Source organism: Gaeumannomyces tritici, assembly GCF_000145635.1.
Source record: "Gaeumannomyces tritici R3-111a-1 unplaced genomic scaffold supercont2.2, whole genome shotgun sequence".
NCBI classification, from domain to species: domain Eukaryota; kingdom Fungi; phylum Ascomycota; class Sordariomycetes; order Magnaporthales; family Magnaporthaceae; genus Gaeumannomyces; species Gaeumannomyces tritici.
In genome coordinates, this window is record NW_008804546.1 from 4,222,680 (window position 1) to 4,235,694 (window position 13,015).

Below are 13,015 nucleotides of genomic sequence, written 5' to 3' on the forward strand. Positions count from 1 at the left end.
TTAGCTATTAATTAAGTGGACGCTCGTCGGCAACCCCAAGAGGTCCTCCAACCCTAAGTGGCAGGGAACCTGACAAGGTAGCAACATTGCTTGCCATGGGTCGCGATCTTTAACCAGACAACAGTCGACGAGGCCTTCCCACCCAGCTCTTCCACCAACTATCCATCCTTTTTTTTGTTCTTTTCTTGTTTCGCATCTGAAAATCGCTGGTCCGACCAAGGGTCATTCCCGTTGCACCTCATTTCCCAAACGACTGTCTTGAGGGGTATACTTGGGTATCAAAAAAGAGACAAGACAGTAATCGGGAGGCATGGTTGCCAGAAAGATGTGATATCAAAAACAAACAGAGAGGGGAATCAAAACAAATGACAAGCGGTACTAAATGCAATAAGAAAAGCGAAGTGTTGACTCGTGGGGGTGATGGCGTTTTTTGGTGGTTTGTCGATGTGAAAAGAAACGAAATTGCTGGAAGAGAAGGAAAGTTCAAACGAAAAAGGAACTGTAGGGTTCGTCAAGAGACGATCATGTCCAACAGCGAACCAATCTCGCAAGGGTATCTTGAAATGCAGATCCGATTCCCGACCAAACCCGAGAACAGGCCTCAAGGCGGTGTTGCCTTGATAGTTGTCGTTGACATGCTTCATAGTCTTCGCTAATGTTTTGGGGGGTTTTCTGAATGTGTGAAATGAGGGGATAAGAAGACGTGGGTCCCGACCACCATCGCTAGACAGAACCGGTTAGGCACTCAGTCTCGACTAGGTGCCCGACCACGACCATCCTACTGCTCCGGCCTCTAGGCGGTGGCGGCAACAATCGGGGCGGCGACTGGCTTAGCCTCCTCGGTGGCAGGGGCGGCCTCGGCCTCGGCGGGCTTGGGAGCCTCATCAACCTTATCGGCGGGGGCAGCAGAGGCCTCAGCCTCAACAACCTCCTCGGTCTTCTCGACCGGCTTCTCGACGGACTTCTCAGCCTTGCCCTTGCCCTTGATGGTAGCGCGGAGCTTGGAGAAGGCCGAAGGAGACTTTGGGGTCTTCTCGCCCTCCTCGTCAGAAGAGGCCTTCTCCTTCTTGCCAAAGGTGAAGGGCAGCGACGACTTGCGCTTGTCGCTCTTCATCTCCTTCTTGGCCTCAGGGGTGGCCTCGGCAGGGGAGGCAGTGACGTCAACAGTCTCCGTGGGGACGGTGGTAGGTGAAGCAACCTCAGTCGACAGAGGGGCAGTGGTCTCAACAGCCGGGATCACAGGAGCGGTCTCGGCAACGGGAATGGCCTCGGCGATAGCATCCTTGGTGGTGCTAGCGGCAGTGGCACCCTCAGCGGCGGCGGGCTCAACAGCCTTCTTCTTGCCAAAGCTCAAGTTTCCGAAGATGCTGCCACGCTTGGTCGGGACGGGCTTGGCCTCGACGGGCTTCTCCTCGACAACTGGGGCAGCGGTCTCGGCAGCGGCCTCAACAGTGGCTTCAGTCGTGACGGGAGCAGCCTCGGCAGCGGCAGGCTCGGAAACAGCCTCAGCGGGAGCGGCGGCAGCCTCCTCAGCCTTTGCCTCCTCCTTCTTGGGGTCCTCCTTGTGAGCACCCTTCTTGCCGAAGAGGGAACCGAAGACAGACTCGCGCTTGCGCGAAGCAGACCTACGCTCCGTCTTCGCCTCCTTGGCCTCCTCGGGCTTCAGGGTCTCGCCCTCCTTGGCGGGCTCCTCAACGGCAGCGGGGGTCTCGGTGGCAGCGACAGCCTCCTCGGGAACAGCGACAACCGGGGCAGCCTCCTCAACCTTGGGCTCCTCCTTCTTCTCCTCCTCCTTCTTCACGGGAGCAGCGGGCTTGAAGCTCTCAAGCGTGGCCTTGTAGGTCTCGCCCTCGGTGACAGTGGCAACAGCCTCTTTGGCCTCAGCAGTCTTGGCCTTGAGCTGGGCAACCCAGTTGTCACGGTCGGCGGCGTTAGCAGCCTTGAAGGTGTGCTTGTGGCCGTTGCTGGTGAAGTGGAACTTGGTGGGACCGTCGGCAATGGGCTCAGAAGCCTCGCTCTGTATGCAAGATATTGTCAGCGCCGAGACGCGCCAAAGTGAGTCAAATGTGGCTCCGTGAGCTGACTTACCAGCTGGATGGCACCAGACGGGGCAGCCTTGTCGGTGCCCTTCTCGACGTAGAAGAGAAGGCCGGCACCGGTCTGGCTGGCCCACGCAGCAACCTTGTGGGCAACCTCGACCGACTTCTCCGACTTGACAAAGGTCGCCAGAACCTTGGGCTCGACAGCATCAGTTCCGAACCAGAAAAACCTCTTGGTGTAGAGGAAGTTCCTGAAGGCAAAGTGAGATTAGCATGTTGCGACCCCGACGTGGTGGTACGATTGTGTGTTGGCGCCACATACTGGGGGAACTTGGTGCCCTTGCTCTCCAGGAAGCCCTCCTCAATAGGGACTGCCTCCTCCTTCTTGGCCTCCTCGGTCGCGACGGCAGCAGGTGTCTCGCCCTCGGCGGCGGCCTCCGTGGTAGCGGGAGCGGCCTCCGTGGCGGCAGCCTCGGCGGGTGCAGTCGTCTCAGCAACGACCGGTGCGGGCTCGGCGGCGGGAGCGACAGCCTCGACGGCAGGGGTGGCCTCAACAGGGACCTCGACGGGCTTGGGTGCGTCCGACATTTTGAAAGATGTGGGGGGGTATCAAGAAGGCGAATAGAAAACAAAAATGGTATCACAAGTTCCAGAGGGAACTGCAAAAGCTGCAAAAAAGATAGTCGTGCTTCGGTTAATGGGCGATGGGAGAAGAGGGTTGCGAGGTGCCCTATATCCTGCGGTGGGAGTAAATAGCCTGGATGCGAACGAGGAAGAAAGAGGAATGGGAAGAGAGTTGGAAGGGACGGTACCTTCTCTTATTTGTTTCCTCGCCGGGCGGGCAGGGGCGGCAGCGTGGGTGGAGGTCTTTCGAGCCCACGCGAGGAAAGGGATCCGAAGGGAAGAGCAGGGAATGATGCATTCGCACGGTATGGACTACCCACCCCCAAGGTCGCAACCTCAGCACCCTGCGTCCTATCTGCGCTAGGCCGACGCCCGGCCCCTTCCCTCCCCCTAGCGGCCCTGCCCACCCACCTGTAGCCTGCTTGGTGCCGCGTGCACGCCCTTGGTCGAGCTGTCGCCAGGAGCTCCCAGCTTGTCGTTTGGAGGCATTGGCTTCGGCGTGCACGGGCAAGGGAATTGTCACTTGAGCTGCTTATTCCAGGAGTGGTCGTCAATTGTGATGCCTCATGCATGTTTTCTCGTACAGTATCAACATCCACCGTTCCATAACACTCATGTCAATGCAACCGGCGCCCCCCGACACACCCTTCCCAGCACAGTGCCATACATTATTGTCGCCACCGTGTTCCGTTGCACACCCCAAGCAAAAACCACACCCAGGACAGGCAGAAAAAAAAATAAAGAAAATTTTAGCGATGCTGCCCACCCACCTTTCTGTATTCTGCTGGGTTGCTGGGCCAGGCCGGCTGGCTCGTGCTCGCGCCTCCTGTTTAACGCCGCGAAATTGCAAGTCTTACGGGTCCCTAGCGGCGCCTGCATGGCAAGGGTGGGCTGCTGCAAATCTGCAGCCACTAAGCCCACGCGGCAGCGCCAACCGCCCTGGTCATTAGGCAGGGATGGAACGGGGGGCCCACTAACGATGCCCACGATGGCACTCGGTGCGCGACCCTTGGACCTTGGCCCACCACCATTTCGAGCTCCCGCCTCTACAGGGAGATACCGTTCCATCCTAATAGCCAAGCAGGGAACGCAGCCCGTCGCACACTGCCAGCGCTTCCCAGATTGATGTCCCTCCGGCCTAACGTGTGCTGCCGGGAAAGTTATTCTCTGGAAGCGACGGAGGCGTGCAGAACAGCAGGGTAGGTACTTGCGAACCAAGTACCGGCATGGAATGGGTCTCGTTGGCGGAGCTGACCGCCAACTCCCCTCACGGTTGCCGTGTTCAGGGACTTGCTCAACATTCCCCTTTCCTGTCACTTCACTGCTTTATCCTTTTCCAGGTGGCTGGTGTTTACCCTTGCTGGACAAATAATGTCCAGCCAAGTTTTCTATCACCTCGCACATTTGGACTAGCCCTCGTTTACTTGTGCGGACAGCTGCTGTGCGTGCGGCTGACGATATCGGGATCGCGTTGGACTGTCCAAGCAGGCGGAAGTGCCTACCTCGTGCCGTGCAGTGCAAATATGTGCGTGCTGCGTATCCCAACCCATCAAGCATGCACCCCATGTGACTTGAGCCCATTGTGTGATAGTGACCTCTAGTCTGGACCGCCGGCTGTCTTCCTTATTCATCGGTCCTTTCGTTGCTCTCTGTTCAGTCTCCTCATAGGTCATGAGTGAGACGGCAGCAAGCTCAGACGACCGGCACGGATGAAGCAGCCAACTGATAAGCATTCTGCCGGGGGTTGTAAGCTCTCTATGTATGTGAAGCTGCACTTACTTTGTACTTTTATTATTCTTGCTTCGTCATCATATTCAATCCCCATCCGCCGTCGCAACCTGTCTGTGTCCGTAACCTGACAGAGTTTGCAGAGCAATCCATGCTGCATCTAGACCGCCGAACGTCTTGTTATCACCCCGCCAGGAGGGCTGGGATGCGAGTCTGCCGTGGCCGTGGAGCCCCTTCACCGTTGATGTGCATGATTGATATTGTCGCCTCGTGACGATCGAAACAAATTCCATCAATAAGTGTCTGGCAGCTATTTCTCTGGTTCGCCTCCCTTTTCTTTGCCACAGGGGCTACCAGAGAACTGACGTCCTAAACGTGCCCTTTCAAAAAGCGCACGGCCAGCTGGCCTGGATGGGGACGAAATCAATTTAAATTACGGACGCTACCGGCATCCACCCACCGTGGTCCCCACTGTAGCAGCTGCAACATCGCAAAAATTTTCATTATTTTTTCCCCTTTGTTCTTGATAGAGTTGTATTTTTATTTTCTTGTCAATTTCTCTTCGTCTTCACCCCCAAGACTCGGCCGATAGCTCCTTCGAAAATCACGGCGTAGCGGGTATACTTTCCCGACATGAATGGCCCATTTTGTTGGCCATTGGAGGCATCTTACGATTGTGGTGCATTGGCCCGGATATGCATATCCTGTCACGTTTCAAACACAGCAGAGAGCGCTACGGTGTGCAGCGTCAAGCCATCAAAACGAGCCTGAGGGGCGCGGGCTGGCCCAAATTGGGGATGCCGCCTGTCGTTGAGATGGCGGCATGGGCGGGCCCACCTGGCAAACGGAGGCCAAATCAGAGCAGGATACACGTAAAACCCTTCTTGGCCAGGCCCACCCAGACAGCTCCCAACCCACTTCAGGGTGTCGTCAAAATCTTTGTCGTGCCCGACCAGTGTCCTGTTGCGACTGCTGCCATGCCGTGTCCTTTTGCGTGTGCCCAACAAGCCCTTTTGCCGTTTGCACCCCCGTTTTTTTCCTTTCGCCTATCATTATTGGCTTTTCCCCTGACGGAGCAGTTCCTTATTTCCTCCATTCCTACGGATGGAAATCTCCATCCAGCGAGGACACAGGCTGGGGTCGCCGGGCAATACCAGCCACGCCAAAAGCATGGCTTCTCGGATGGTCCTAGTAATCTTGGTAGGGCCAGGAGGCGAGGTGCGGTGTGGTCGAGCTGCCAGCGCAACTTCCCAATGAGACTCTTGCAGGGGCTGCTCGGGAGAGGCACACCAAGGAAAGCGCACGAAATGGTATTCGCGAAGGGAAGGCCAGCGGCCTAGAGCCGAGAGGGGCTCGCCATGCACTCCGCTGTGCTTGTCCCGTCGGCGGCTAGCGACATGATTACGAGGAGACAGACGACTTCCGCTGCCGGGCTTCCGTTTTGATTTGGCCGGCTTATCTGCCAGTAAGCTTTCCTTGTTCCCGCTCGTCACTGGCTTCCAGAGGTGCGCCCATCCCAGATCTGCGAATCTCGATTGTTCCATGTGGAGCCTCGAGTCCTCTGCCTTCCCAGCCCTGAGCCCACCAGCTGGAGTGATTCCCTAGCACCACCTCAGGGCCTCCAATAGGACGGGCCTCTGGGACTTTGGTCGCTAGAGAGGTCTGCCTCCTGGCCCTCTGCAGCTCCGTCCGCCTGTCATAAGGCGTTCTCCTCAAATGTCGGAACGAGTGGCTAGAAACGCCTGTTCTAAGGAGCATCGCAGACCACAGTTCTGACGTCCCCGCCAGAAACCCGTTGCCCCCTCTTTGACCCCTGGCCGGTACTTTGCCCACAGGTACTGCAGAGTCGATCCATACCCACATTTTTGCCCGGGACAGTCTGCAGGACTGCATGCAAGATTCAACCCCGTGCCACCTCCTTCCAACCACCTGCGCGACGGCCGTTTTCTCAGACATCCATCCAGACCGATACGTCAACTTGGGCCCCACCACTCCCACCACCACCACAAGGTCATTACGTCGGCTTCGTAGCCCTCTGCTGCGATACCGGAACCTATACGCAGTAGCAAGGCCGTGATAACCCCTTGCATTGGCAATGGAACACCTACTCTCTCCTCGGGTTGTTCACCGGCGGACAAGACGAAGAGCATGCTGTACATATGCATGATGACCCACGTTCCATCTGGAGGGGATCAAACTTGTCAAAGGTTCACTGGGCAGGATGTAAGTCGGCAGCGAATGCCCTCAGGGTGGCTTTAGAGCAGCTAGCAGTAACCCCTCCATTGCTTGTAAGCGAGTTTAGGAAATCAAGACGCCACTTCGGGCAAGCGGCGTGCGGCTGTCCTGGCTTGCAGCCCCGCCACTAGGAAAGCACATGACAGCAATGTAGTGGGAATGGTGTAGGATGCCATTGGCTGTGTGGGCTTGCCACAACAGCTTGGCGCAGTCCGGCATGCCTGGGTGTTGGCTGTTGATATGCCAGTGACGGTATCGGAATAGCAGCGAGCGTCCATCTATAGTAGCCATGCCATCTGCGCATGGCGTGGACCGACAACGGCCGCCCCGGGCTCAATGCGAAGACCGGGTCCTGGTCGGCCTATGCAGAAATTGTTTCATGACGACAGCATGGAATCGTAGCATGTGTAGTGTTCACAGCTAACCTGGTCTTGACTTCGGCATGTAGTTCCCAAAAAATATATCAACCCTGGGTAGTTCACGCTTGCTCACTATATCCCACCATCTCGTTCCGCCCTATTCTATTGACAGTATCTTTTCTTTTCTTCATATTATCTCCTTCGTTGCCGGGCCGGCGGGTTTCCGTGCTTTCCCCTCGTTTGCTTTTACCCCGCATCAAGAAACGCAAACAAAACCAAGGAGTATGGCGTTGACGCGGTAGAAACGATTAGCCTCGTCCTTAAAGAGGAGGCATATACATGCAGCAAGAGAAGAATGCGGCAGGATGCCATATTGTGTCACACAACCCTTCCCAGACTGTTACATGGGGAGATACCACACGAATCGCTCTCATGTCGCATCGACAAATATCTCCGGATCAGGTGGAAGGGATGGCGAGAGATATGAGATGGGTTCTGACAGGCTCGGCAGCCAGCAAGGACCGTCCTCGGGCTCCCCCACACGGCGGACATGGGATACCTGGCCCAGGAGTGCGTGTTGTCGCGAGTGAAGGTGAAAAAAAAAGGTTCATTCAATCACATCACTCTTGACAAATGCTAACCATGGCCGCACGGTGTCCCAGAGATGAGGGGTTGCCTGAGCAGAGCTGAGAGGTGAGTCACGCCGTCAAAGACTTGGCTTCTGATCGAGGCTAGTGAGTGAGCTGGAGCAAGTGGTCACCGTTATCACGACATCTCGTCGCTGCAAGCATCAAATAATTCATTACATGTCGGCATCTCCCGTCGGCGTCAGCTCGGCCTGGCGTTCGTGCACTCCTGCTGCCGTTTTCCTCTCATCGGCGCGGGTGCGCCGATCCCAGAATAGGGCACCCGAGACATTGCACGGCGGATTACTACGAGGGGACGTCTGGTGGTCAAGTTTATTGATGGGAGAGCCCACCCCCACCAAAAAGGGCGCTATCATTCAGCCATGGGAGTGTGGCCCCCCGCCTTTGCGCGCCCTGCGACTCGCTGACTCGGGTGTGCCTTGTGAGTTCGTGCATGCTGAAGCAAGGGTTGTGCGGCGGGCACCAGCTCCCCGAAATCCGCCTTGTTCGCCAAGTCTCTGTTCCTCGTATAAGTTTATTGTGCATTTCATATCGAGGTGTGGTGTGTTCGCTTCCAGGGGGCGCGCAGCCGACGGGGCCTACACCTTATGTATAATTTGAACCACAGCGAATGGCTCAATATTCCGGCCAAGAATCGATGGCCGCGTCGCTACCGCCATCAGGGCCGTGACCGCCACCCTACCACCCTTCTTCCACCGGTCCATTCTGTGTATTTGCATGTATGCTGCTGCGCACAGGTTCGTAGTCCCTATCTATTCGCAATCCGCACCGCTTCGGAGCTGGCCGTTCACCTCCCCGCCCGCCCCGCCCGCCCCAGTCTCTCCTTGCCGCTGGCCTTTGTAGTCCCACGGCATGCAAGCACCGTGCCATTTCATGTCATGCCATGCCATGCCACCCACCCCGCCGCCCCGTCCCTTGAGCAAAAAGTCATGAACCGGACCGTATCCAGCGCAAGCCGTTGTCCGTTTATGTGCCGTCACGCGCCCAAGCCGGTTTGCTGTGTGTGTCGCATCCAAGCTGGTTAGTTTCCAATGCCCAGCCTATAAACATGACCCCCTACCGTCTTCCTTATCTCTCCTATTTACGTGCGGCAGTTCTTAGGTGAACACATGCCCGCTTGGCTGAATATATTACGTGGGCTGGCCTGCGTCGAGCTAGGCATGGAGGGGTTACTTACGCCAGCATGTTTGCTGATATGGCGATTTTCCGCACAAAGCAAAGCGCATTGTTGTGCATAACAGCAATGTGAGAATAAAGGAGAAGGGAAACAGGCTCGATGGAGTGAGTACCTAGGTGGGTAGGTACCAAGTTACTTGTCTGAGCTGTCGCCGGCCTCATCGTAACGGAAAGGCCGCTTTGCCGGAACCCGCGGTATTTTGTCTACCACATGATCACACAAAGGATGCAGATCATTCCAATCCCGCCTCAGTCCACGCCTCGCACCCTACCACTTGCTGGCTGTCGACCGAGCCGAGTCGGTCTTACGAGTGAATCTCATCCATGGTTGGTAGGGTGGTAGCAGGCAAGGAGGGTCAAGTTGATGAGGGGTTCGTGTCTGATGATACGATTGGCGGCGCAGCACCAGAACAGCCACGAGACAGATTTAATGACACAGAGCACCGATCATGATGTCTGTCTGTAGTTATACATCTTGACAGCAGACATGGAATCGGTTGGCACACCAAAGAGTGCCATCAACCAACAGACAGTCGCATGTCTTGAGCTATGCCCGCTTCGCAGGAGACAAGTAATGGGACGGGGAGATGTGCCGGCATCAATTCCACTGCAGCTGCAGCTGCCTAGGCAGGCAGACAGACAGGTAGGTACCCAAGTACAGAGATTAAGCAGGCTTGGACGTAAAGCCAATCCTCGCACGATAGAAAGAGGAAACGAGGCCAAACCTGTGTGGCAGCCCTGGCGGGGAGCTGGGCTGGTTATCTAATCACCAGCGCGCCCACTTTTGTGTGTGGGAATTGTCCAATCAGGCGCCGTCTGAAATTTCGAGAGAGGGCGCATATTCTGATGGGCGAAACAGCAAAATCGTAGGATTGCTGTAAACGGAAGCCGACACGAACAGACTCACGGCGCGTTGAGAAATTCCACGCGTGCAGAGAGACCCCTCCCCTCCGTATTCGAAGCCCCCCGAGAGGCAACGCGAAGGGAAAGAGCCAGACGAGATGCACGGCCGGGCGTTCGGCACCCTCCTCCGCGGGGGGTCGCGGGACCTGGCATCCTCCTCCTCCTCGGCGGCGGCGGCGGGCTCGCTCCGGCCGGGGCCGACCACGTGGGCCCAGTACCGCGCCATATCGGCCACCCCGAGCCTGCGGTCGTCATCCGACGACAACGACGGCAGCGACCCCAGCCGGCCCAGCAACCCCCGCGAGCGGGCGCGGGCGGCCGCAGAGTCCCTCGGCGGCCTCAGCGGAGGCAGCGCCCCCGGGCAGTCCCCGCTGTCCGAGCGGATCAACAGACAGTTCGCGGCCCCGACAAACGTCCGCAGCCTCCCGCGCCGGCCACTGGAGCACCCTGGCGAGAACGCGAGCGGTGGTGGTGTTTTCAGCATCGGCGGCGACGGCGGCGGCGCCCCCCCGCGTGTGGTCAGCCCACCGAGGTCTATGCTGTCCCGCGGCGCTCTAGTCAGGCCACCAAGCACGTTGGGCTCCCGTGGCAACATTGTCAGGGCACCCAGCACCCTCGGTCGGGGAGGAGGCGGCGGACTCAGGGGCGGCAGCGGACCCAGGGGTGGCGGAGCAGGAGGGTTCATAAGGGCCGATGGCGGTTTTGGCGGCGGTCACGGCGGCGATAGTTTTGGCCGTGGTGGTGGTGGTTTTGGCGGCGGTAGTTTTGGCCGTGGTGGTGGTGGTTTTGGCGGCGGCGGTTTTGGCGGCGGCGGTCGCGGTGGATTTGGTGGGCGTGGCGGGCGCGGTGGTCGCGGTGGTCGCGGTGGACGAGACGGCCGCGGCGGCCGGGGCCGAGACCAGCGGGAAAAGCGCGACGACGAGCACGGCGTGGATGCCAAGAAGAACCCCGGGCTCGGCGACTCCACCGCGGAGAAGGCGTGGATGGCGGCGCGCGACCAGGGCGAGGAGCGGTCGTACGTCCCCTCGCTGACGGCCGAGTCGCTGGCCGGCTGGGGCCCCGCGATGCCCAGCTCGGCGGGCGGCCGCGGCATGGTCGAGACGGCGATGCGGTCCATGCGCATCCTGGGCGGCGGCCAGCCCTTCGAGCCCGGCTGGAACAACGACCCCGTCGACAACGCCGAGCGCTACGAGGCCGGCAAGCCCGTCTTCTTCGCCGACCCGGCCGAGCGCCAGTGGCTGGTGGAGAACTCGGACCTCGAAGAGGTCCGCGACGCCAGCGAGGAGACGCGGCAGGCCATTGTCGACGCCGCCCTCCAGGGCAACATCGCCGCCCCGCCACAGTACGTGCCCCCCGGCGCCGGCAACCCCCTCGCCACCGTCAACATGTACCTCGCCCGCGAAGCCACCTACGGGTCGGCCCAGGCAAAGGCGTTTGCGGATAAGTTTGCCTCCCTCCTCCCCGGAGCAGCCAGGGGAGGTGCTAGGGGTGCCACCTCCGCCCAAACGCAGGCTCGTCCTTAATCCGCATACCCGGGTGAATCGAAAGTCCTAGGATGATGTACATAGCTATGGTATCTTGAGAGGAAAACGGACCTACGACAGACGCATCAAGACCCAGTGGTAGCCTGACGCTCGTTTGGACGCGTGAGCATTTGTCCATTTATGTCGTGAGGGAGAGCACCGCAATCTTACGGGTGGTGGACGATACCGCTTCTATTGTACATTTGTAGAAACAAAGAACCTTTTTTTAACCACCCTGCGTGCCTGACCGAGATCGCACATTACCTTGGAGACTTTCCTGAGTCTCTTTCATGTCCGGCAAGCTGGGACATGCTGACATTCCATGTTTTCAAAGTCAAAAAGGGTGGCCGAAGCTGGTTTCTACCCCCTTCAAGAATCGCCTAGAGGTATAATATAATATACACGCGACATGTTCCTGATAACACATGTCAGAGCCCGGGGAAGCAGCCAATGGGGGAGGGCAAGACTCAAACAGCCTGGCCGTGAGATTTCTTGAGCGCCTTGATGCAGTCATTCTCCATGAGGTCGACCTCCTTCATCTGCGCGTCCTGCATCTTCTGTATCTTCTTGTTGAGCTGCACGACGGCGTCGGGAAGGATCAAGGCGGCGCGCCCCCACTGAGCGTGCTTTTTCTGGCGCGCGGCCGTGGCGCGGCGCAGGCCGTCCCGCAGGCCGTGGCAGGCCTCCTTGACGGCGCGCAGCTGGTCCTCGAGGCGCTCGGGCTCGACTTTCAGCGTCAGGACGGCCTCGTCGTCCGGGTCCGGCTGCGGCTGCTGGTTGAACTGCGGGCTGGACTGGATGGCGCTCATGACGGCGCGCCGGTGCGACGGCTCGAACAGCGTCAGCTGCACCACCCGCCCGCCCTGGACGTCCACGAGCGCCGCCTCGGACAGCGGCACGGCGGGGCTGCCCTTGGCGAGCACGACGGGGACCCGGCCCAGCGCGTCCGGGCTGAAGCGTCCGCCCTGCCGCATGGCCTGCAGCTTCTCTTGCGTGCGCCTCGTCAGGCGCGCGTACAGCTCCTCGACCTCGCCAAAGTCGTCCGCGTTCTCGGGGTCGGCCTTCTTTTTGCTCGGGGACGCCGCGGCGTCGCCGTCGCCGTCCTCGGGGCCGTCCTCGGAGGAGGAGGAGGAGGCCGCCTTGGCCGCCTTGCTTTTCTTTGCCCCCTTCCCATAGGTGTGTTTCTTGCCTAGGGCTGTGCCGGTGGACAGGCACCTGCCGCAGGCCCTCGTCGTCGTCGTCGTCCGCCATGCCGGCGGCGGGGGAGAGCGGGAGGGCGAGGAGGGGTTTGGCGGATGCGCCGGGCGGCGCAGCGTGGCTAAAGCCTGGGTCGCGACGGCGCGATGAGCGCGGGGATGGGGAGAGCTACAGGGAGCAGAAGAACGGGGTGTGTTAGACTACCTACCCTCTCCCAGCTTCTACAACTATCTCGCTGCATTCCATCAAACGGACCTTCCACTTTGAGCTTGACGTACATTTCTGACAGTGCTAGGAGGGCAGAGCCAGCCCGACACAGGGCCGTCTGCGTAGCCTTGGATCCCGCCATGGTCCAATTGGGTTTCTTTCGCCTCTTGTGAATTGTCCCCAGCGATGTCTTTGGGAATCAAAGAAATTGACTTTGCCTAAGCGTCACAGCAAAAACTCGAGTGCATATCCAGAGCCTGCCAAGGCGCTGCAACTGCCAGGCTTCTCCAGGAGCTTCAACCACTGGGAAAGCCCAGTCTACAATAGGCTGCCCCACCAGAAGCAAGCAAGGTTTTTGCCGCCAGCCGAGTTGGGCG

The 13,015-nt window shown here is 58.8% G+C and overlaps 5 protein-coding genes across 5 annotated transcripts; 1 reads left to right on the top strand and 4 right to left on the bottom strand.

Annotated features, from left to right (window-relative positions):
* Positions 1–88: 88 nt before the first annotated feature.
* GGTG_03974 (hypothetical protein) lies at positions 89–2,911 on the bottom strand. The gene is made up of 3 exons (XM_009221761.1): positions 2,362–2,911; positions 2,089–2,290; positions 89–2,017 (listed from the first exon to the last, which is right to left on the bottom strand). The coding sequence occupies exons 1-3, from the start codon at positions 2,625–2,627 to the stop codon at positions 794–796; spliced, it is 1,692 nt and encodes a 563-aa protein (XP_009220025.1). The 5' UTR covers positions 2,628–2,911; the 3' UTR covers positions 89–793.
* Positions 2,912–5,846: 2,935 nt separating this feature from the next.
* On the bottom strand, positions 5,847–6,347 carry GGTG_03975 (hypothetical protein; the record flags this gene model as incomplete). The annotated part of the gene is made up of 1 exon (XM_009221762.1): positions 5,847–6,347. One exon carries the CDS (start codon positions 6,345–6,347, stop codon positions 5,847–5,849), a length of 501 nt encoding a protein of 166 aa, XP_009220026.1.
* Positions 6,348–7,758: 1,411 nt separating this feature from the next.
* GGTG_03976 (hypothetical protein) lies at positions 7,759–8,336 on the bottom strand (the record flags this gene model as incomplete). The annotated part of the gene is made up of 2 exons (XM_009221763.1): positions 7,759–7,917; positions 8,215–8,336. The coding sequence occupies 2 exons, from the start codon at positions 8,334–8,336 to the stop codon at positions 7,788–7,790; spliced, it is 252 nt and encodes an 83-aa protein (XP_009220027.1). The 3' UTR covers positions 7,759–7,787.
* A 1,326-nt stretch (positions 8,337–9,662) lies between these two features.
* Positions 9,663–11,472, top strand: GGTG_03977 (hypothetical protein). Its single transcript, XM_009221764.1, has one exon. The coding sequence runs from the start codon at positions 9,810–9,812 to the stop codon at positions 11,232–11,234; it is 1,425 nt and encodes a 474-aa protein (XP_009220028.1). The 5' UTR covers positions 9,663–9,809; the 3' UTR covers positions 11,235–11,472.
* GGTG_03978 (hypothetical protein) lies at positions 11,285–12,930 on the bottom strand. Its single transcript, XM_009221765.1, has 2 exons — positions 12,710–12,930; positions 11,285–12,599 (listed from the first exon to the last, which is right to left on the bottom strand). Exons 1-2 carry the CDS (start codon positions 12,778–12,780, stop codon positions 11,702–11,704), a joined length of 969 nt encoding a protein of 322 aa, XP_009220029.1. The 5' UTR covers positions 12,781–12,930; the 3' UTR covers positions 11,285–11,701.
* Positions 12,931–13,015: the final 85 nt, after the last annotated feature.

Coding starts and splice junctions, on each gene's coding strand:
- GGTG_03974 (XM_009221761.1), bottom strand. CDS start 2,627: ATGTCGGACGCACCCAAGCCCGTCGAGGTCCCTGTTGAGGCCACCCCT. Junction 2,291..2,361: donor AAGGGCACCAAGTTCCCCCA/GTATGTGGCGCC, acceptor CTTTGCCTTCAG/GAACTTCCTCTACACCAAGA. Junction 2,018..2,088: donor CGTCTGGTGCCATCCAGCTG/GTAAGTCAGCTC, acceptor TCTTGCATACAG/AGCGAGGCTTCTGAGCCCAT.
- GGTG_03977 (XM_009221764.1), top strand. CDS start 9,810: ATGCACGGCCGGGCGTTCGGCACCCTCCTCCGCGGGGGGTCGCGGGAC.
- GGTG_03978 (XM_009221765.1), bottom strand. CDS start 12,780: ATGGCGGGATCCAAGGCTACGCAGACGGCCCTGTGTCGGGCTGGCTCT. Junction 12,600..12,709: donor CTCCTAGCACTGTCAGAAAT/GTACGTCAAGCT, acceptor TGCTCCCTGTAG/CTCTCCCCATCCCCGCGCTC.